The 23,965-nt window shown below is 42.2% G+C and overlaps 1 protein-coding gene across 3 annotated transcripts in view; it reads left to right on the forward strand.

Annotated features, from left to right (window-relative positions):
• MYO5B (myosin VB) overlaps nt 1–23,965 on the forward strand; it is an 896,473-nt gene that overhangs the window by 493,784 nt on the left and 378,724 nt on the right. The window contains exon 10 of one of the 3 annotated variants that reach the window (XM_029580146.1): nt 5,776–6,041. The exons of the other annotated variants lie outside the window; for them this stretch is intronic. Coding sequence (XP_029436006.1) covers nt 5,776–6,041 — 266 coding nt within the window. The remainder of the gene's footprint in view (nt 1–5,775; nt 6,042–23,965) is intronic. 3 annotated transcript variants of the gene reach the window in all.

Raw genomic sequence — 23,965 nt, forward strand, 5'->3', positions numbered from 1 at the left:
ACGGGAGCAGGACTAAATTTTAGCTGGTGAGTGCACGCATTATTGCTCATCCTCTGTCTAAATTTATGCACATAAGTCTTATTGAAAAGATAGCTGTTCTAAAGCCATCCTTGCATATTTTATCCAGGTGTATTCAGCAGCAGGCTTACGCATATTATGTCCTGCGGGTTACCTGGATCACTTACCTGCTCGCCAGCTCTCTCAGTATTGACCTTAGGAAGTTTGCCAAGTGCCTGACCTTTGTGTGGCAAAGAAGAAACGATGAGGGAATACAAGCCTACGCTGAATAGCTGCCTGATATGAGAAACAGATGGGAAAAGACCAGGGCAGCAGTCCGGCAGAGCAGGGTGAAACTAAAGGGAAGAATGCACAGCCCATGTGTAAACCATGGACCATTGGTTTTCCAGACATCCGTGTTCTCTCGCAGCCCAAGCAAAATCAAATCTGTTTGAATGTGCTGTCCCCTCAGTGAATGCTGTGTCCTCATGCAGGGCAATTTAGTTATAATAATAATAATAATGCTAAAAAAAAAAAAATAGCAATACGTTCTCCATTACCCTCACTCTCCTTGGAGGTAAGGCCATGCCCAATTACTTGGATGCTGATGCCGATTTATTTGATAAAATCAGCAGTATGTTCTCAGAAAGTGAGACTGGAGCCAAAATATCGACTCCATAAGTGGAGCGGGACTCCATAAGTGGAGCGGGATGCCAGTGGCCAGTGGTAGGTGTCCATATAAAGAGCAGGTAGTAAAATACTGCACAGAGCGGCAGTAGCCACAGAGGCATTCACGGAGCGGGATGCCAGTGGCCAGTGGTAGGTGTCCACCTTCACGGAGCGGAAGGATGGAGGGCTGTCATCTCCCAATTAAATAAATAATAAAAAAACCCAGGGATGGGATCCATCAGTTCTAGAGGACGCATATAAAGAGCAGGTAGTAAAACACTGCATGGAGCGGCAGTAGCCACAGAGGCATTAACGGAGCGGGATGCCAGTGGCCGGTGGTAGGTGTCCACCTTCACAGAGTAGAAGGATGAAGGGCATCCATCTCCCAATTAAAAAAAGAAAAGAAAAAAAAGAAAAAAAAACAGGGATGGGTTCATGGGCTTATAGGTATTACCAATTATTAGGCTTTTCAATATTTGATGATAGTTAATGTGACTTTCAAGGCATTCTTCACTTTCGGTGCATGTCCGGCATGACTCCTTGCTTCAATGACAGGGGAAAAGAAAAACTGATACTTCACACATTTCCAGCATTGCCCTCTGCTTCATGGCAGAGAGCTATGCTGCCACTTACCCAACTAATCAAACTTAATATTTCACTTGGAAGCAGCTCCAGCACTGCTCTCTACATTAATGGTGGGGGTGAAAAGGGAATTAGAACATAAGGTTACTAAGAGCCAAGAGAAACAGTTAAGTATGAGAACAAATGTGTGAAGCTTGCTGGGCAGACTGGATGGACCGGTTGGTCTTCTTCTGCCGTCATTTCTATGTTTCTATGTTTCTATGATTTAGTATTCTTTAATTAAGTTTAAATGTAATTCCGCAGTACTGAATCTGTTGCCTTATTTTAAACAGTCATCAGAAAACTGTGGTCTGCAAAAGTTGTTGTACGCAGTTTATATGTAGTGTAAATACAGTAAATGTGTTTTTATTCCGGTAATCCATCCTGCTATAATCATTCAGTAATCTAACTTCATAGCTGATATTACATCTGAAAGATTATACAGTGGTGCCAATCAACAAGGAAAAGTACAATTATGCCAATTCTGACTTATCCCCTGCTGAACCCCGGTGCGCTCAGTGGGCGACCCACTTCTTGGCTCTGGCCATGATTTTTAAATAAAAATTCTTGTTTAAACCTTAGTGGTCTCCCATCCTAAGTTCTATAACCTTCCATTTCCTTTTAACTCCCTTCTTCCAGTTTTTGCTTCAGCTGGTAAAGTGCGCCACATCCAGCTAATCCTTTAGGCAGTATGCACACACAGTCACTCTATCATCTTATTCTGTAATCTTCACTGAGTACGTCTGCAGTAACAATACCACGAAAAAATTCTGGTCTTCGCCTGCCATGCGCCTTATACTAGAGGGCCAGTCTATCTTCAGCTGCTCATTTCTCTTTTTCTTGGTCTCTGTACGCTTAAACACTCTCTTTGCTCTCACCCGTTCCGTAGCTCATTTCTTGGTCCTTATTAAATCTTGGAAGTTCATTGCGCTGTCTTTGCTAATCTGGAACAAACTTGTGTGTTGGTTTTGCTCCTTCAATATCCGGTTTATGATCTCATCTTCAAATAAAAAAAAAAAAAAAGTCCTTTTGTGTTCAAGATTTGTCCTATTGCCTCTTTGCTGTGTTTGTTGCTTAAATAATGGTGGCTTTTGAAGTGGCCTAATAATGATTAGAAACGAAGGTAAGGACTCTGACCCTAGCCCTTTCTCTATAGAGAATAAACTGTGGCATTGAGAGCCAGAATCCAATATTTGACAATCTTATCTGCTCTGCCAATGGATTTCAGTGCTTTCCATGTTTAAGAAAGGCCATTTAGGCATCTCTGTATGTGGAAGCAGTTGGGTTTTGCTGACCGTGAGATCACTGGGGCTCAAGAGAAGCATTTTGCTCTACATGTGATAGTGCCAGAGGTCACCCTCTAGTTTCTGATTCTCCTACTTGCAGGAAAGATGTGTTAGCCAATTCCTAGTGCTATCGTGAGTAGCAGGAAACACTGCTTGTTCTGTCCAGTAGAATTTTATCTGCTTTACTTCCCTTCTCTTCTTCCTCGCTACCCTTCTCCCCCATTCTCTCTGTTATTCCTCTTACCTCTCTCAGGTTTTCTTGTACTGCTCTTCCCTGATTCTCATAATATTGTTGAAAAGTGATAATGCTAGGCAGGGACCGCACAGCATGAATCACTGTTGTTCATTATAGAAATCTCTATGTTCATTGCGTTTATGTACGTAGTTTGTAAACTCACCTAGGATTTTAGGTAGAGCAAGTAATAAATATTAAAAATAGGCGTTGCATTTCCAGAAAGCTGGAAGCAGGGCCACTTTGCAACGAAAGTCTAAGTGAGTGTAAAGTGACTGGATAATTTAATTCATGAAGATACGCAGGGCTGGAGTAAGGAAGGTTTCCCTGTCTCATATGTAAGGGGAGCTAGAGGTGAGAAGCCCCTGCCTGGGTTGGTGAAAGGATTAATACAAGCCCTGCCAAATTCGTAGGATCCAGCTCTGTGGGTGCTTGAGCACTGCCGACACTGCGCAAACTCTCTAATTGTGTGTAAGGAGGGGTGATTTGTGTTGTTTGGCACCCTCAATTGGTTTGAAAAGTTGACTTTCTATGGCTGAGACCATGGTGAAAGCAAGGCTGAGCCCTGTAGGTCAAAGCACTTTTACGTCATGCTTGTTTTTTTTTGTCTGGAGGAAAGGGCAGAGAGACTGCAGAGGCAAGTCGCAGCAGCCCCTGGCGGATAGGAGACGGTATCAGAGGTGATGTTGGTAAACGTGCACCATCGATTGAATTGCACTGAATGTACTGAACACCTGGGAATTACATAGGGCAAAAGGGGAACAGGAATAAACACTCAACTGTAGAAATAAATTGAGAGGAACAAAAGTGCTGATAAACTATCCAGTATGTGGTTCTTAAAGAGCTGATAGAACCACAAAGTTAAACCAACAATGCAGTTGGAAAATAGGCAGTTTGGGGAATTTATATTATGTGTATGTGTAACACTGCACACGTTATATATTAAAAAAAAAAAATTATAAATGGATGATGATTGCACAAATCCATTGCTAAACAAATAGAACTGAAAAACTGTAAGGGTAAAAAATATTTCATCAGTGAATACAATCAGGCCGATACAGTACAGTGCGCCCACGTTTTCGACGCGCTAGCTTTACCCCTTATACAGTAAGGGGTAATAGCGCGTCGAAAACCTGCGGCCAACCCTCTCGAAACTAATAGCGCCCGCAACATGCAAATGCATATTGATGGTCCTATTATTATTCCCACGCGATACAGAAAGTAAAATGTGCAGCCAAGCCGCACATTTTACTTTCAGAAATTAGCGCCTACCCAAAGACAGGCGTTAATTTCTGCTGGCACCGGGGAAGTGCACAGAAAAGCAGAAAAAAACTGCTTTTCTGTGTACTCTCTGACTTAATATCATAGCGATATTAAATCGGAGACACCCCCCCCCCCCCCCCCAAAAAAATTTTTAAATGTGCCCGCGGGTCGGAAGACTGTCGCTCAATTTTGCCGGCGTCCGTTTTCCGAACCCATGGCCGTCAGCGGGCTCGAGAACCGACACCAGAAAAATTGAGCGTCGGCTGTCAAATCCGCTGACAGCCGCCGCTCCTGTCAAAAAGGAGGCACTAGGGACGCGCTAGTGTCCCTAGTGCCTCTTTTTACTGCGGGCCCTCCTTTAAATACTTGAGCGCGCGCCCAAGAGAGTGGCCTGGGCGCGGGTTGGGAGAGTGGGCGCTTGCCTCGGAGCGCCAGCTCTCCCGCGGGGTTTACTTTATCAGCCCGAATGTTAGCCAAAAGCAGGCAAAATGCATTAACAAGTCACCCTTACTGAGGAGGAGTTTAGTTCCCAAGGGCACACAAACTTATTTGTTCTCTTCGGGGCTGCTCCGGCTATAGCAATTAACTCCCATTCTTGTCTCTCTATCCCAGGGTGGATTCTTTTTAGGGTGCGTGGGTAGGAGGGAGCTCTCGCTTCTGGCTCAGACAGTGGTGCGTTGCTTCCTGTCTATAAATAATGGGAGTTTAGAATTAGTTGTTAGCAGCCTAACCTAGTAAAGTAAGACACTAATACAAAGCCAGAAGTGGTAAAACATGTAAGAAATGAATCATTAACCACAGTAAAGACCAGTTTCCAGGGTGCAAACTAAGGAGATGATATTCCCTCTGTATAAGTCCCTGGTGAGACCTTATTTGGAGTACTATATACGGTTCTGTAAACCGCAGGATATAAACAAAGAGGAGTCTGTCTAGAGGGTGGCTACTAAACTAGTCAGTGATCTTTGTTCTTAAAAATCTAAACATGTATATCCTAGAGCAGTGGTCCCCAACCCTGTCCTGGGGGCCCACCAGCCAGTCGGGTTTTTGGGATATCCTCAATGAATATGCATGAGAGAAAATTTGCATGTGCTGCCTCCATAACATGTACATTTTCTCTCATGCATATTCATTGTGGATATCCCAAAAACCCGACTGGTTGGTGGGCCCCCCAGGATAGGGTTGGGGACCACTGTCCTAGAGGAAAGGGGAAATATGATAGCAACATTTAAATACCTCCAAGGTTTCCATGCAGAGGTGGCAGGTCTCTTTCAATAGAAAGAAGGCTTGAGGGGTCATGGGATGGGGGGGGGGGATGGGGATAGAGTAATCTATGTCAATAATTCTTTTTACAGAGGAGGGTAGAGGATGCATGGAACAGCCTCCCTGTGGAGGTGATAGAGCCATGGACAGTATCTGAATTCAAGAAAGGATGGGATAAACACAAAGGATCTCTGAGAGAGTGGTAGGGATTGTAAAATTGATTAGTTGGTGTAGATTGGCAGACTAGATGGGCTGTATGGTCTTTTGCTGCTAGCAAGTTTCCTTTTTTAATGTTTTTGTAACTCTAGTATGAAGTATATCAACGCAGCTGTTTTAAAATGTTACGTTTGCAAATTTCTGATAATTTCATGAAGTAAACTTTTCCAGCAGCCTGAACACAGGCTCAGTGCAGGCCTACTGAATGTTTCTCTTTCTCTGTGTCTCTAGAAACAGGATGAACACCTGAATAATTTTTGCAAATTGCTAGGAGTGGAGCATGACCAGATGGAGCACTGGCTATGCCATCGGAAGCTTGTCACCACTTCTGAGACCTACGTGAAGACCATGTCTGTGCAGCAGGCCTTGAATGCCAGGAATGCCCTAGCCAAGCACATCTATGCACAGATGTTCAACTGGATTGTGCAACATATCAACAAAGCACTGCATACTACCAGCAAGCAGCATTCATTCATTGGGGTCCTGGACATCTATGGGTAAGAGAGTTTATTTTGCTTGTTTTTGACGGAAGATTAAATCTCCTCTCTTGACCATGATTGTAACATCATGTTCGCAGTGGAGGTGGGTGCAAAGTGATGCTCCCCCCCCCCTCCGGTATTGTACAGATTCTCATTCTCAGCTAAAAGACAGAGTCCAGCCTCATGGCTCAGACCTTATGCTTGGATCTTGGTCAAAAGTCTGAGAAGTGACATCTTGTACATTCACAAGGCCATATAAGTACTTTTTCCATGGTATAAATGTCATATCTATAGGTGCCTTGGTGCCTCTTCACATGGTATAAACTGTACATCCATAGTGGAAGCCCTCTGATATCTGCTTTAGATTATCTGAAATTGGTTTTCTTCCTGTGTTTCTTTTTTAAGCTTGTACAATACAGATGTGGGGAGTTTAATATTACGTGTGTGTTACATTTATTTATCACCTTCCTCAAATTAGACCTGAAGCAGTTTACAGTACATAAACAGTAAAATATAAATTCAGAAAACACAATCAATAATGCAAGTACAATAACATAATAGTGCAAAACATAATCAAAAGCTGTTCCATAATAACAAAACATTATAATAAAATCAAATGTGTTCCCAAAACCTGCCTTGCTGTTCAGACGTAAATGAAGCACTACTTTTACTTCTGTACTGCACAAATATGAACTGAAAATCACAAAGTGGGCATCCTTCTGTATGGCAGTCTGTTAGAGGTGGTAAATAAGAGGAGGACTCTTTTTAATTTTATCAAGATATCACTCTGTCAGGATGCATGAATCCTTGTAGGCTGTGTGGTACCTTTTATTTATTTATTTTTTATTTAAAGATTTTTTATATACCGGGGCACGTTAAAAACATCACCCCGGTTCACAATGTAACGTAACATAGCAACAAGCTTTACAATAATTTGATGTAAGGCAAACAGTAAGAAAACTAGGTCAACTTGAGACAGGTGGTTACATAATTAACTCTTAAGGAGAGTAGAGGAAAGAGGTTTTTTAACTATTAACAACTTTTATTAAAACAGCCTAAATAATGCTGTATGTCATGAGCTTTGGAGACCGCATAAGTAAAGAAGGGACCCAAGGCTCATGAAAACTAATGTAATAGAACATTTTTTTTTGGTTAGTTCAATAAAAAGTATCACAACCTATAAAGTTTCCAGTTTTCTTCAGGACAAATGCGGCAACCGTGACTGTTTGCTGTCAAAGTACTTACAATGTAGTAAATGGGTCCTTCAGCAGAAATTGTGTATACATTTGAAGATGTAGGAATTGCTGGCAAATGGAAATCCAGCTCACGGTGAAGTCACTGCGATCCTCTAATGCCTCTCAGAACTTTTCATGTGCTTGACAAATGATTTAGATGGAAAAAGATGTTATGAAGTTTTAGATCTTTTAAAATTTGTTGTTGAAGTGCTGAAACTATATTCTAACCAGACTAGGAGGACTTAAACCTCCCATCAGCCTGTACCTAGTTAAGCCCATATAAGCAAAGGATAAGAAGGTTGAGCTGATAATATTACATTTAAATTGGAAGAGGACGGTACTATTTTGATACTCTCACCAGCAATGTATTAAGATTAAGTGATCTATTTATCAAAGTGAGTTAGTGCTAATGTTCTTTCGTACCCATTAACACAGACTTCTGTGTGAAATATTTAAATGAGCAAATAAAATACAAAAATGTGCTAATCAGCTCATTTAAATATAGCATGATTTATGTTCATACTTGTATCCATGTTAACGTGGCCATTAATGCAAAAACTTAGCTAAACTTCTAGAGGTGTGATTAAGTGTATGTGTTAAATTGTGTGTTAGCATTTTTAATCCACAAATCACTAAGTGCTTTATCTCTGCAGTGAATTGTGCATTATCCTCACTAAGGCATGTGTTAATATTGCATGCATGAGAGATTGGAGAATATCTGTTGGTTAAAATTAGTAGTATATTTTTTTTTAGCTGGACTGAATTTGAATAAAATAAATGTACACTCTTATTAAATATAGCTTGGTTTAGTAAAAGCTGTGTTGTAAGCTACTGAAGGATAATCTATTATTGGCCTGGTTAAGAAAATTAAAGTATTTTGTGCATTAATAGAGTTTTCTTCCTTTTAACAAAATGAAAAACTGCAATTTCTTAGTAACATTGTGTGATTTATAGTGCTATAATTAGGGCACATTTTCAGTTTAAAATGTAATTCAGGTCAAGTAATAGTAAATTTGCATTTATTAATATATAGAAGAACTAAGGTAATTGACATATCTGTTCATTGTGAGGTTAGTATTGTGTGCTGTGGCACCATAAGCGGTCTTAGGGTAGCCAGAGGACAAATTCAGGCTGGACTCTGGCAGAAACCTTGCATAAACTTCTTTATTAATGACAAGAAAACAAACAAAGCAACTCTGCTATGCTTCGCAGTCCAACAACACAAATGTAGTCTTACAACTTAGTTCAGCTGTGTTCTCTTTCTCTAGGCTTCCTTCTCTCCCCCGGACCTCCTTTTTCCTCTTGGGCCTGGCTAGTTATACACCTTCCCAAGGACCTCTGCCCAGACCAGGATTCCCTCCTGTCTTATGCTTAATGTGGGCCAGGCCAGATATTTGTTTAAAGTGTTTTGGAGCATTCTCCTGTACATTCCTTCACAATGCATAATCCAAGACCATTTTGGGGAGGAATAAATTTATTTAGCATTTTTTATATACCGAGGTATAGCAGAGTTGCCTTCACTCCGGTTTACATACAGAAACAACATGTTACATTGAACGATGTATGAAGTTTACAATTTAAAATTAACGATAAATAAAGACATAACAAGGAGAATGTATAACAAGATAACACAGGATAGAATCCTGATGTACATATAACTCATGAAGTATTAAAGGGTATCTGTATCATTGAAACAGGGAGATTGGAAAATAGCAGAATATAAAAGTATTTTCAAGTCATAGAGAGCTATCTTTAAAAGATTGGCTGAGTAGCCAGGGTTTTAGGTCTTTTTTGAAGGATTTTAAGTTTTCTTGATTGGTGAGGAAATGAGGTAACGAGTTCCAGAGCTTAGGGCCGATGATGGAGAAGGCTCTGTTTCTGGTGGAGGATAATTTAGCCTGAGGAAGTGAGGGAATCACTAGATTAATTTTGCTGGCAGTTCTTGTAGTTCGTTGAGAGCAATGAATGTGAATGATTTATTTATTTATTTATTTAACATTTTTTTTATACCGACCTTCATAGTAATAACCATATCGGATCGGTTTACATAGAACAAGGGTATAACTGAAGCAATAAATAAAATAGTAATTAACAAGAGAAGAATAAGGCAAAGTTACATTTAACAAGGAGTAAAAACTTGGGAAGCTTAAAGCTGGAAGGAAGAAAGGCAGGAGGAATTATAACATAATACAAATGGAATTTAAGTTAGAGCATAATATGCTTTAATCTGTGATTGTTCTTCGTTCAAAAAGGATAGTGGACCTCTATCCTCTATGTCCATGAGAACTAAAATATGATTAGTGATTGTCTGGGGGGTCATCGAATGCTTGATGAAATAGCCATGTCTTGAGTTTTTTTCTGAAAGTGGTTAGACAAGGTTCTAATCGGAGACCTGAAGGAATGTTGTTCCATATAGCTGGTCCTGCTATTGAAAAAGCTCTGTCTTTTGTAGAGGAAAGGCGTGAAGCTTTGGTGGGGGGGAAATTCAATGTGCCTTTGTGAATATCTCTAATTGGTCTGTTGGAAGAGTGTAATTTGAAGGGGATTTCAATGTCAAGATGGAGTTGATGATGGATAGATTTGTGTATAATGGTGATTGCTTTGTAGAGGAATCTAAAATTTACTGGTAACCAATGTAGTTTTCTGAGGATGGGTGAAATGTGATCACCGCGGCTGGTGTTGGTTAGTAATCTCGCTGCCGCATTTTGTATCATCTGCAGTGGTTTGGTGGTCGATTTGGGGAGGCCGAGGAGAAGGGCACTGCAGTAATCTATCTTAGCAAATAGTAGCGCTTGGAGGACTGTCCTAAAGTCTTGGAAGAAAAGAAGTGGTTTGAGTCGTTTCAAAACCTGGAGTCTATGAAAGCAGTCTTTGGATGTAGTGTTGATCATTTTCTTTAGGTTTAGTCTATTATCCAGCAGTACCCCTAGATCTCTCACATGTTTGTGGGTGATGAGTGCATTGTGTGGGGATGATAGGTGAGTATTTTCATCGTTTGAAGAGATGAGGAGGAGCTCCGTCTTTGAGGCATTAAGGATGATGTCATGAATGATGTCATCAAAGGCGGAGTAGTCGGCTTTGTATATTACTTTGTGGAGAATGGTGAGAACTTTGAATTCTGCTCTTTTTTCAATAATAAATTTAAATAGTAAAGAGCTTTAATAGCTATGGAGTTCGAATCTCACCCTGTCTTAATTTGTTGCAGAGTGAAGAATCGACTGCTTCAACACAAGTTCATATAGAAGTAACTTGGTTTATTGGTAGTTTAAACTTGTTGTTGGAATTCTTTATTGCTAAGACCCATCTTCTATATCAAGTGGGGAAATATTTTTAGTGTAATTCAAGTTGTCTAAGTTTATCCGACTAACTAAGCCACACAGCAGCTGAGTATGGGCCACTTAGTTTTATTAGCATTAGTAGATTTGTAAAATAAGTTAGAAAAATCTGTTTAGAATTTGTATGCAAAACAGAGTCTTGACAAGAAAGGCATGGCCAGTCTGGAACTGGTGGATTACTGGGACACTGAACTGAAGCTTTGCCTCTGAGCCACCAAGAGGCTATGCTTAAGGGAAGCTAAGTGAACCAAAAGGCCTTGCCTCCAGCCCAGACCTAAGGCTGTACCGCTGAGGTTCCAGATTGGTCGCCGGGGATTTAAAATGGGGTTGCTAGGAACAAAACAAATTGAAGGGTAAGGAGTACACTATGGAGATCAATAACCCTGGCAAAGTGCCTATGCAAGACAAACTGGGCCATTGCAATGCAGGCCGGACTGAAGTGTGAGTTTATTCTGAACATGTGTTTGTTTCATGAGCTCTTGGTAGTCCAGGACATGGTGTTCTGCTTCTGTGAGGTGCACATTAGAATAAAGTCCGATAGCTGAACCCTGAACCAGCGGCCTGAAGCCTGACACATACATTAATGCACTTTCATACAAAATGAAAGGGGAGACCTGGTAATTGCAAGGTTATATAATATATCGTTAAAGTGTGCTGCTGTTATTGGAGGACACCTATTGATCAGAATGGTGTATTACACTGTCGCAACCAGGCCATCATTGGCTTGTGATAATGACAGCTCTTTCTCCTCTCAGTCTTTGATTAGTTTCTTCCATGCGCTGGCTGCAATTTGTGATCCATTTCCTATATTCCCTCACTCCACGGACTATTGTTTTTTTTTTATTATTAATTCTCCTGCTATTTCTTTTAACCTTTCTCTCTTACCCCAGATTTCAGTACATTCAGATCTTGAAAATTACAGAAGGAAAGCTTTCTTTACTGAGAGGGGGCAGATTTGAATAGCCTGCATTCTCTGCAGTGTACAGAAGTTGCTTTTAACTTGCAAACGCCGCAGTCCATTTTCAAAGGGAAATCAACCGCATCATTTCCTTTTAAAAAAAGAAATAAAAAAGCAGCCATGTCCTGCACATCGGATATTTGTCTGGGCGGTTTCGAGGGGGCAAAAGCATGTAAGTGCGCTGTTGTACTCCCCTCCCCACAGCAAGTGCTGTGGAAGCCGGGGAGGACTTTCAGCCCAGCAGAGGTGGGACTCTTTTCAGCCGGGTCAATGTGCCAGTCTGAAATCCTTGCTTAGCTCGCACAAACTGCCTTGACTGTTGCCCTTGTGGTGTACAGCGGATTCTCTCTAGGACCGGGCATTCTGAGGAGCCCAGGAAAAGGTGCAGAAACCTATGGGAGGCGGAGGAAGCAGTTTCTGGCACACGCAGACAGCAGATGCAGTAAGGGGCACGTAGAAAACGGGCACTCAGTGCTGAGCACATGACCCGCCCCGACAGCCACCTCTCCTGGGCACGCGATCCAATATTTAAATGAGGGGTCGTGCTAACAAGGAGGCGCTAGGGAAAATCAGGCGCCCAGGAGAGGCGGCTGTCAGTGCGGGTTAGGAAAACGGATGCTTAATATGAGCGTCCATTTTCTCCCGCTACCGGCACAATATATGCGCATAAGATACTCTGTCTGGACCGTGTATCTTGTGTGTGTATATTGGGTGCCCAGAATATTTTTATTCAAGACTTTTTTTTTTTTTTTTACACCTGGATTTTCTTTTTGCGGTTTCTCTTTCTTAGTATCCCGGTGATACTAAGAGGAGGAATCGTAGAAAGCAGGATTTATTGTTTTTCCAATCAGCTCTTGAGCATGGCAGACCTTTATGGCAGCCCTGGGCTGGCGTAAAATTTGCCACATTGCAATCGGCGCATGGCAAGCGTGGGAACATTTTTGAAGCACTGGGATTAGCTAATAGCCTCATCTACATGAGCTTTACATGTGATGAGCGCTGTTAGCTTCACAGTAGTGTGGACGCGTGTTTTGGATGTTCTAATCCCCATATTGCGTCGGAGGTTATGGACGCACGTCCAATACGCGCATCCAGTCACGTGTAAAGCTGAGCGCACTATATTGCATCGGCCTGAGAGAGAGATAACTGACAATTTTAACTGTTCATACAGAGTTAATGCTTTACAGTGTATCGGCCTGATGACTACATTGAATGCTGATTTGTTGAGATCCTCATTGCCAAGCTGCTGGGATCAAATGAGGAGGGAGCTCCCTAGTGTTTGCCATGGGAGCTCATGGAGGTTATAGTAGACCTGCAACATGATCCACATATTTTGTGGGCAATTTTAAAAGGATTTATGTGCATAAACCCCAATTTGTACTTGTAAATCAGCTTTTGAATATTATCCGGGAGCTGTGCAGGGAGAAGTAAATGTGGGAGGTGTTCCTGGAGGCAGAGTTGGAGGGCAAGGAAAGCATTTACCCTAGTGCATTTGATTATAACTTCCTGCGCGCACGGGTACGTGCATACCTGGGACACTCGTGAATTTTCAGTGCGGATTTTTGCAGGCTGCTGAAAATTGCCCTCTTAATGGATGCCACGTGCATTTCCTATTTATCACCTGCTCACCAGATGTGCCTCTTAGATCATCTCATGCCATCGTAACCCCGGCCTGACCCCATCAAAGTTTGATTTTTCTAAGGGCTTGATTCATCCAAAATCTTTTTGGGTGCTGGTGGGAGGGGATGACAAATAACAACTTTATTGCAGGCACACAAGAAATATTCACCAAAACAAATTTTGTCAGGGTCTGAAAAAATATTTGGACATGAGACGAGGAGGATCCACAACAAGAGCTCCATTAATGACCTCCAATTCATCCCTGCATATAACGCAGCTCATATGAAGTGAGACTAGCAGTTCATCTTGGCCAGACTTCTATGGAATTAAGGGGACTCTACCTTTGGCACAAGATATACCTGAAAAACATTGCACAGCTTTGCAAGAGGCTTCACAAAGACTGCTTTTAGGACAGGCCACAGCATATTTCATGGGGAGGGGTGTCACCATGGTAAGTTTTCAAATACCCCTGGCCTGATGCAGGGAACCAGAGTCAAATCAAAAAAGAAAAGATAGGCATAGTGAGACACATCATCTTATAACTGGGGGTGGGATCCCTATTCTGACTGGGAAGGGGACTTTCAGCGGACTGTCTCTTGGAAAGGCAACACAGTACGTAGGAGATGACACCATGGCAAGGCAAGGGAGGTGGCAGCAAGCAGGTGATTGCCAACATACCAAGAGCTTGGCTGCTCTCTGGAGGTTGTGTGCTAGGTGTAGCCATGTAAGTAAAGGGCATTCTTGCTTCAAGTGCGATAGGTATGCACTGGTGCAGCTATGACTGATAGCAGACATCCCAGCTTGAGAGCTCAGGTGGATCCTGAGGGGTATGCATTGGGTGTGGTCATGTAGGTAGAGGGTATCAAAAGTTGGAGACAGCAGGACCCCTAGGTAGCATGCACTGGGTGTAGCCATGCTGGCTGAGGGCATCCTCGCCTTCAGCTTCAGCAGGAATATGATGGGCATGTGCTGGGTGCAGTCAAGACCACTAGAGGACATAAGAACAGAACATAAGAACATGCCATACTGGATCAGACCAAGGGTCCATCAAGCCCAGCATCCTGTTTCCAACAGTGGCCAATCCAGGCTATAAGTACCTGGCAAGTACCCAAAAACTAAGTCTATCCCATGCTACTGATGAAAGTAATAGCAGTAGCTATTTCTAAGTCAACTTGATTAGTAGCAGGTAATGGACTTCTCCTCCAAGAACTTCTCCAAACCTTTTTAAAACCCAGCTACACTAACTGCACTAACCACATCCCCTGGCAACAAATTCCAGAGATTAATTGTGCCTTGAGTGAAAAAGAACTTTCTCCGATTAGTCTTAAATGTGCTACTTGCTAACTTCATGGAATGCCCCCTAGTCCTTTTATTATTTGAAAGTGTAAATAACCGAGTCACATCTACTCGTTCTAGACCTCTCATGATCTTAAAGACCTCGGTCATATCCCCCCCTCAGCCGTCTCTTCTCAAAGCTGAACAGCCCTAACCTCTTCAGCCTTTCCTCACAGAGGAGCTGTTCCATCCCCTTTATCATTTTGGTTGCCCTTCTCTGTACCTTCTCCATCGCAACTATATCTTTTTTGAGATGCAGCGACCAGAATTGTACACAGTATTCAAGGTGCGGTCTCACCATGGAGCGATATAGAGGCATTATTACATTTTCCATTTTATTAACCATTCCCTTCCTAATAATTCCTAACATTCTGTTTGCTTTTTTGACTGCTGCAGTACTGAGCAGACGATTTTAAAGTATTATCCACTATGATGCCTAGATCTTTTTCCTGGGTGGTAGCACTTAATATGGAACCTAACATCATGTAATTACAGTAAGTGTTATTTTTCCTTGTATGCAACACTTTGCACTTGTCCACATTAAATTTCATCTGCCATTTGGATGCCCAATCTTCCAGTCTTGCAAGGTCCTCGTGTAATGTATCACAGTCCGCTTGTGATTGAACTACTCTGAATAATTTTGAATCATCCACAAATTTAATAACCTCATTCGTCGTATTCCTTTCGAAATCATTTATATATATATATATATTGAAAAGCACCAGTCCAAGTACAGATCCCTGAGGCACTCCACTGTTTACTCTTTTCCACTGAGAAAATTGACCATTTAATCCTACTGTTTCCTGTCTTTTAACCAGTTTGTAATCCATGAAAGGACTCTCAGTTTTTTTTCTATCTTCCTCATTTTATCAAAATTTCCCTTTTGAAAGTTTAGTGTTAGAGCTGCAGATTTACTTATTGTCCCCCTTCCAGTTATTAGTTTAAATTTGATCGTTATGATCACTGTTGCCAAGTGGCCCCATCACCGTTACCTCTCTCACCAAATCATGCATTCCACTAAGAATTAAATCTAAAGTAGCTCCCTCTCTTGTTGGTTCCTGAACCAATTGCTCCATGAAGCATTCATTTATTACATCCAGGAACTTTGTCTCTAGCAAGTCGTGATGTTACATTTACCCAATCAATATTGGGGTAATTGAAATCTCCCATTATTATTGCACTGCCAAATTGGTTAGCTTCCCTGATTTCTCTTAGCTTTTCATCATCTGTCTGACCATTTTGTCCAGGTGGACGGTTGTATACTCCTATCACTATATTCTTACCCAGGGGTGGACAAGTCCGGTCCTCGAGGGCTGCAAACCAGTCGGGTTTTCAGGATACCCCTAATGAATATGCATGAAATAGATTTGCATACAACTGAGGCAGTGTGTATGCAGGTCTCTCTCATGCATATTCATTAAGGATATCCTGAAAACCCGACTGGTTTGCAGTCCTCGAGGACCGGAATTGCCCACCCCTGCTCTTACCCAACACACATGGGATTTCTACCCATATAGATTCTACTGAGCATTTAGTCTCTTGTATGATTTTTATCCTGTTGGACTCTATACCCTCCTAGACATAAAGCGCTACACCCCCACAAAGTTGATCCTCCCTATCATTGCGATATAATTTGTACCCTGGTATAGCACTGTCCCATTGGTTATCCTCCTTCCACCAATTCTCTGTGATGCCAATTATTTCAATCTCATCATTTGCTGCTATGCACTCTAACTCTCTCATCTTACTACAGACATTTCAAAGTGTGTTTTTTGTTTGTATTAATAACCTGCTTTTCAGTTGTTTGGGGTAATTCAGAAATCATTAGCTTCAGTGATTTTTTACATATAGGCATATGGACTATGTTTGCTTTTATTGGAACCTCTCTGTTGGGATGCCCTAACTCTCCTGTTTCATTAATATCCTTCAAGGATACATTTCTCTGAACCATGCACTGTTGAGTGACTGTTGGCTTTCCCCCTTGTTCTAGTTTAAAAGCTGCTCTATCTCCTTTTTGAAAGTGCCGGGAGCTTGGTTCCACTCTGGTTAAGGTGGTGCCCATCCTTTCGGGAAAAGTCTCCCCTTTCCCCAAACATTTCCCCACAACAGTAGGGGTAATACTAAGCAAAGGAACCCAACAGCTGTGCTGTGGTACCATGAGCTTTCATTTGCAGCTTCCTAGGGTTTTCCCCATATTTTATTCCATTCCTCACCCTTAGCAACCCTGCCTTGCCATTGCCCCTTAGTTGGGGCCCAGGATGTCTACATCCCAAGTCTGGCCAATAGGTGTCACAGTTGGGTACAGGCAATCTTCCCTCTCCTTTTTGCTGTAGAGACTTTGGGTTCAACAAAGCACCCAGTTTCCAGTGGACTAAAATTCTGAGTTCACTAGTTTAACAGCATTATGCTGCCCTAGCTGGGTTTGGAGCAGAGGTGATATGAGTAGAGATGCACAAGCTGAGGCCGCAAACTGCAGCAGAGAAAGAGAGAGAACTATAGAGTTCAGCCTGTGACTAACCCCGCGCTGCTTGCATGTGAATACTTTGAGCTAGAAACTTCGATCCAGTACTGAGTCTGTTCCTTTAGCACCTATCCTGAGGAGATCAGAACATCAAGTATTGTGACAAGCATAACATATTTCTTTGCCATAGCCAGAGCCTTTACTTATATTTAGTTAGCTGGAATATGGTCTCATTCTGAACTGAAGGCTCTTTATTTTCTTGACTTTTAAGCACCATTAAAGCCTTATTCATTTAACTCAATTGTTTGGAGTGTATTCTGGTTCTCCTCACCAGGACTAAGTCTCTGGTGACATGTTTTCTTTCACTCGGTTGCCTAGGCTGGAATGCTTTACATGGAATGGGAGTGGGCAGGGTAAACCTTCAAGGTCCAAGGCATTACTGTCTGTCTCTTTAGAGAGTGCCAGTAAACAAACTGCTCACAAAGCTGGTATTCCAGCACAGCTTTACTGATGAAATGGTTCATACATGAAATATGGCATTTGCTACAAGCCTTTTTCAGATAATGGCCATATAGAAATGCAAAATAGTAAATCCCGGAATCTGTAGTTCTGTGATTGTTTGAACAATTACTTACTCTTGACTAGAATGTCAAACCTTGCAGGGTTAACTATAAAAAGCATGGGGGACCTCTTCCCAATTTTGTTCTCCAAATCAAACACCTGGAGTCCAAATATTTGATATTGACTTCTCCAGCTTCTCTCCTCTTGACCCCCTCTGTATGCCAAATAGGAATCTGTTGTGGATAAACACCATATGAATGGCATTTCTTCTCTCTCCCTTCGTAGAGTTCTGGATGGATAACCTTTCTCACCTTTTGCAGGATGGGCAAGGGAATCCCTTGGACTGCGAGAAACCAAAATTTCTTATGAGCGTCTGCTGCTCACTCCTCTCTTGGTAGGGAGGAAAGCCGGATCAAACTTCCCCAGCAAAAAAAAAAAAATCACTTAAGAAGTAAAACTATTCAAAAAGTCTCTTGGAACCAATTTATCAGCTACTGGATACGAGTTGAAAACTGCTCTGTTGCTTTGGGCTTTTATTCTGAAAAAAATAAGAGAGAACTGCAAGGAAATACTCATCCTCCCTCTAAAGCCAAACTAAAAATCCACATGGACACTAAGGGTCACGTGCTTTTATGCAAGCAGGCGCACCCCGGTACGTCAGCCCGAAGGAGGGGTGCTTGGCATAGGTAGTACATTCCTTTACTCTACTCTGTCCTGACCTAACTGCTACTAGGAATGTTCTACTTAGCAGGGAACCCAGTGGGCCCCTACAGGCTAAAAGCAATTACATTCGGGCCGATGCAGTAAACTGTGCTCAGGCTGAGCACACTGTTAGCCCTCATTTGGCCATGCGTTTTCAACGCGCTATTTTTACCCCTTATACAGTAAGGGGTAATAGCAATAATAAGTCGGAGGCCCCAAAAATAAAAAAAAAATTAAAATTAAAAAAATTAAAATAAAAAATCTGCCCACGGGTTGGAAGACGGATGCTCAATTTTGCCGGCGTCCGTTTTCCGAACCCGTGGCTGTCAGTGGGTTCGAGAACCTACGCCGGTAAAATTGAGCGTTGGCTGTCAAACCCTCTGACAGCTGCCGCTTCTGTCAAAAAGGAGGTGCTAGGGACGCGCTAGTGTCCCTAGCGCCTCCTTTTACTGCGGGCCCTCATTTGCATTTTTTGTTTTTCTGAATCGCGCGCCCAGGAGAGTGGCCTGGGCACGTGCTGGGAGAGCAGGTGCTCTCCCGCGGGTTTTTCTGTATCGGCCTGATTGTAACATAGTATTATAGTTATGAGGGCTGAAAAAGACCAAATGGTCCATCCAGTCTACCCAGCAAGCTTCTTATAGTAGTAACTGCCGCTCCATGCTTCTTATCCCCAAGCCTTATGTTAAGGGTAGCAATGTTTATTCAAAACCAAGCAACTGTCAAACTCATAACAAATCAACAGAATTATTCTAGCACATTTTTTTGGGGTGAGCAGCCATCTTGATAAGCCAGACAATGCTGCTTGAACATGCTTTGCTTTAGGAGTTGGCCATAGACGCAATCCTGCGTTTTTTCGTGTATCGATACCCCAGATCATAAAAGCCGAGGCCCTATATCTCTCAATTCAGTTCCCTTTACCCTGCCACCATCAAAGTGGTCAGCGATGTTGTCTTCTATTAAGGGTAGTAGTAGTAACTGCTGCTCCGTGCAGATCCACCCAAGCCTATATGTATTGTTAACTATATTTGTACCAGAAAAGTTGCCTCAATTCTTCATTTCCATTTTCAAGCCAGCAGGAATCCCGTGGGTTTGTCCCACAATCGTTTGAATTCCATTACCGTTCTTTTCTTCACCTCCTCTTCCGGGAGGGTATTCCATGCATCCACTATCCCTTCCATGAAGAAATATTTCCTAACATTGTTACTTAATGTGGCCAGTGAAAAAGCTCCATTTTTTTCCTTCACCTTATAAATTGAGTTTTACTATGTCGTGTGCTTACCCTATATACTGATTTAGTTTGCTCATTTATTTTGCTGCTGTTTTGTTTCTTTATTAATTATTGTTCTTTTGTTGCTGGTTAATACAGTAAAGAGTTTATTTTGTCAGAAGCTGTATGTGGTGGTCTTAGTGCTTATAATGGGAAAGGGGTGCCTTAGTATTTTGCCTAAAGTAATCAGAAAATATATTGTACAGAACAGAGGAACCTCCACATTTTTTTCATCTTCCGTACATGGTAAGAATCTGCATTTTTATTTACGTACAAGAGAATAATATTTTTATGGTGAATCCGCCTGCTTTATACCGGCAAAGCACCTTGAAGGGGGAGGGGTGTAAGGTTCACCTAAAACTTTGCAGCCTGTACAAGGACCCTGTTCTACTCACTTATGGCACAATTTTGGCAACAGAACGCAGCAAGGTTTTGCATAATTGGGGCAGAGGCAAGGAAGTAGATTGATCAATCCCTCCTGATTCAAAGTCTAAATACAGCAGTGAACCGATCTGAATTAAAGGAGGTGACTGAAAATGCAGCTACTCTGGTAAATGGAAAAGCTGTAAGCAGCAGGCAGTATTAAAAGGGAGTCTGTGGCAATTTTTTTTTTTTTTTTTGCAGGGGCATTTGCACTTTGACAACATGTTGGCATTATTTTCTCAGACCCCCCCCCCCCCATATACCCTGACATGATCTTCTCCCCTGCAGGAGGAGAGCAGCTTTTCTTACCTGCATCTGCCGGCTTCAGTCTGAAGTCTGAATGCCTGGGGTCCCATGGGACCCACCAGCACAGCCATGCTTTTTACCAGAAGCATGGCTGTCTCTGTACTGGCGAGAGAGCGTGGGGGAAGATCTGTTTTCTCTATATATTAAAAAAAATAAAAAAACATGTTAGCTATGGGGGAGAGAAGGGAGTGTGAGATGTAAATCTGATCTTAAACATGGCTGTTTCTAATGGTAAATAAATCTTTTACATAGTTAAAGCATGGCATGAAAAATGAAGTTTACAAGTTTCCTTCGCAGGAAGCAAACAGCCATCTCCAGGAGCTGCGTAATAAAATCAGGCCACAGCACTCTGGGCTGGCTGTTTCAGTTCTCTGGGATATTTAATCTGCCAGAATAATTTACAGCACAGTCTCTACAAAGCTCATTTATCAAATAATCACATGCTGCATGTCACTGGAAAGCTATGAATCTTAGCTTTCCAGAAATAAAAATGATTTACTTATATGATAATTGATTTCCTGAGATATCATGACCAAAAGGAGAGCTTGATGAAGTATGAAAAGACCCCCCCACAAGGGAACTTCAAATAAGAATTGCTGAAAGTGACTCTGTCCTCTTTATGTGCACCAAAGCAACAAAACAGCAAACAAAGAAATGTACCTAAAGGAAATGTAATTAAGTGAGAAAACAAGGATTTGCTTGATTTTTCTCTCAGGCAGTTGCTTTCTTATGGTGCTTGCTAGAAGTTCTTTGCTGATTTTCATTGACTGTTTTTTGTGCTAGTAGCATCCTCCATCACTAGCTCCCCCCTGCACCTTCTCCACATTTTCAAAACAACATTGAGCATCAGAGAGCACTTGTTCCTCCCTGTTGACACTGCCAGCCCACCCATCTGTAAGTAGGAAAACAATCTAAGGTCTCATCTCTGTTTCTGCTAATAAGTGATTTCCCAAACCTGTCCTTTGGACCCCACAACCAGTTGGCTTTTCAGGAAATCAGTAAAGATGCATGATATAAATTTGCATACATTAGGGATCAGTATATGTGGATTTATTTGATGCATATTCATTGTGGCTATTTTGAAAACCCGAGCAGCTGTGGGGGTTTGGAAATCATTGACCTAATCCTATCAAAACTGGAAATGACCCACCGGTAGAGACCTCAAGGGGACTTGAGAGAGTTGGGTTGCATTGATACCTGGAGATGGAGGAGTGGCAGCCTGGTACTGGGAGGAAAAGAGATTTTAAAAAAAATGGAGGAGGAAAGCAAGACAAGAAGGAGAGGTAGTGGGAGTTCAGGTAGAAAGATGTGAACTGTAATGATATGAGAGAAGAGGCATATCAGGACAAGAAGTGAAGGAGAGAGAGACCAGAGGTAATTTGGCAAGAGAGAATGAAGAAGAGGCTGGATAGTGCCTCTTGAAAATTTAGTGCTGAAGTCTTTTTCAGCTTATTGTAAGGTTAGTTTCCGCTTCCATTCGGGCCGATACAGTACAGTGCGCTCCGATGGAACGCACTGTTAGCCGGCATTTGGACACACGTTTTGGACGCGCTAGCTTTACCCCTTATTCAGTAAAGGGGTAACAGCGCGTCCAAAACACGCGTCCAACCCCCCCGAACCTAATAGCGCCCGCAACATGCAAATGCATGTTGATGGCCCTATTAGGTATTCCCGAGCATACAGTAAGTAAAATGTGCAGCCAAAGCCGCACATTTTGCTTTCAGAAATTAGTGCCTACCCAAAGGTAGGCGCTAATTTCTGCCGGCGCCGGCATAGCGATATTAAGTCAGAGGTCCCAAAAGTTAAAAAAAAGGAAAAAAAAATTTTAAAATCTGCTCGCAGGTCAAAAACTGGACGCTCAATTTTGCCGGCGTCCAGTTTCCAAACCCGTGGCTGTCAGCAGGCTCAAGAACAGACACCAGCAAAATTGAGCGTCGGCTGTCAAACCTGCGGACAGCCGCCGCTCCTGTCAAAAAGGAGGCGCTAGGGACACGCTAGTGTCCCTTGTGCCTCTTTTTACCGCCGGCCCTAATTTTTATAAATTAAAATACCGAATCGCGCGCACAGGAGAGAGTGGCCTGTGCGTGCGCTGGGAGAGCGGGCGCTCGCCCGCTCTCCCGTGATTTTACTGTATCGGCCTGCAAATTAGAAGTTGCTTCAGGTTGATCTCATTAAAATCAGGTTGTCCCGCAACATTGTTGAATGTGTCTTTACTTTATAAACTCCAAAAAATATATATCACTACCGCCTTCTGTACCTTTGAGACCATCATACAATGGAGTCTTGTATATCACTTTAATTGGTGTAAGCAGCTTCACTTTTTAATCACCAGTCTCGTAAAAAAGTATTTTATAATTTTAAAAAATATTTTAATTTGCAATTTAAAACCACTTATGACGTATGTAGAATGCTTATCTTGTGTGCAGCATAGCACAATCTCTTTTACAATGTGAAATCATTATTGGCGTGTGTAACAGCATTCATCTTATATACAACATAGCAAGTCTCAACTATTCAAGCAGCTCAGGACCACGTATGACATTTATGGCCACAGTTATGTATTGTTCAGCACAGCACAGTCCCAACTTTTCATGTGACCCAACACTGGCTGGGTTTCAAAAACTTCATCAGGGTAACTCTAGCGAAGTCTGCATGCTTTTCCAGACTTATGTTTATCTCAGCTGTTAAATGGATTCAAAACTGCCTCTTTGCTTTTATTTAAAACATGATCCTGAATGAACCTGTTAAGGAGAAAGGGAGAAGGCATTGCTTGTAAATTCACTAATCACAAGGCAAACAGGAAAACCATCTCCAGTCAGACCTGTGAAATAAAATTGCATTAAAGCAATGTTCCAATCAGAAATGAACATTGAATCTCTTTTTAGAATTGTTATTAAAATGTTATTTAAATAAGACTAAACCAGTTGACAGATATCATTGATTCCTTTGGGACATATGGTAGCTAAAAGGAATATTCACGTTCTTTATAATTTAATAGTTTCAACATATCCCCACCACATTGTGATGTATAAACGGATTCATTCAGACTATTGCAAATCCACCAGAGAATGATTATAGTTAATGCAGTGCTTGACCATAGGAGCCTGCTGCTTACATGTTTTTAAGCAGCTTTCGATGTTCTTGCAATCGCACCCTGCCTGCTCGTTTTGTTTCTCCCAGTACATAATTGGGGACAGGGGTACTGGATAACTTACACTACATTGCTAGAATTACAGCCAGTAAGATCTTTGTGTTTAATTACAAAATCAGTCAAAGGATGTGTTCATGTTTAACCGACCATTGTTGAACTGGACATACCGCAATGATTACAGAGAAAACGTCCACTGGCATTGGAGCTAGCATGCTCAGTTTCTGGACTAATTGCTTTCACTATCTGATCTCATATATTGGGACCCTTCTTCGACACTATTAAAGGTGGTTCAGAAAAGATATAATCTAACTAGATAAATGAAGCCTGACCGTGCCACAAATGCGCAGTAGAGAGCAGCTCTACTGCGCATGTGCGGGCGAGCACGTCTGTCTTAGGCAGGGTAAGGAAAAAAAAAACATGGCGGCGGCGGTGGCAGCGGGCGGTAGCGGGCGGCGGCAGTGGCGGCGGTGGCAGCGGGCAGCGGTAGCGGTGGCAGCGGGCGGCGGCGGCGGTAGCGGCAGCGGGCAGTAGCGGCCAGTAGCGAGGGAGGGAGGAGAGAGTGAGAGGGAGGGAGGGAGTGGGAGGGAT

The sequence above is a fragment of the Rhinatrema bivittatum genome, chromosome 1 (genome assembly GCF_901001135.1).
Source record: "Rhinatrema bivittatum chromosome 1, aRhiBiv1.1, whole genome shotgun sequence".
NCBI lineage: Eukaryota > Metazoa > Chordata > Amphibia > Gymnophiona > Rhinatrematidae > Rhinatrema > Rhinatrema bivittatum.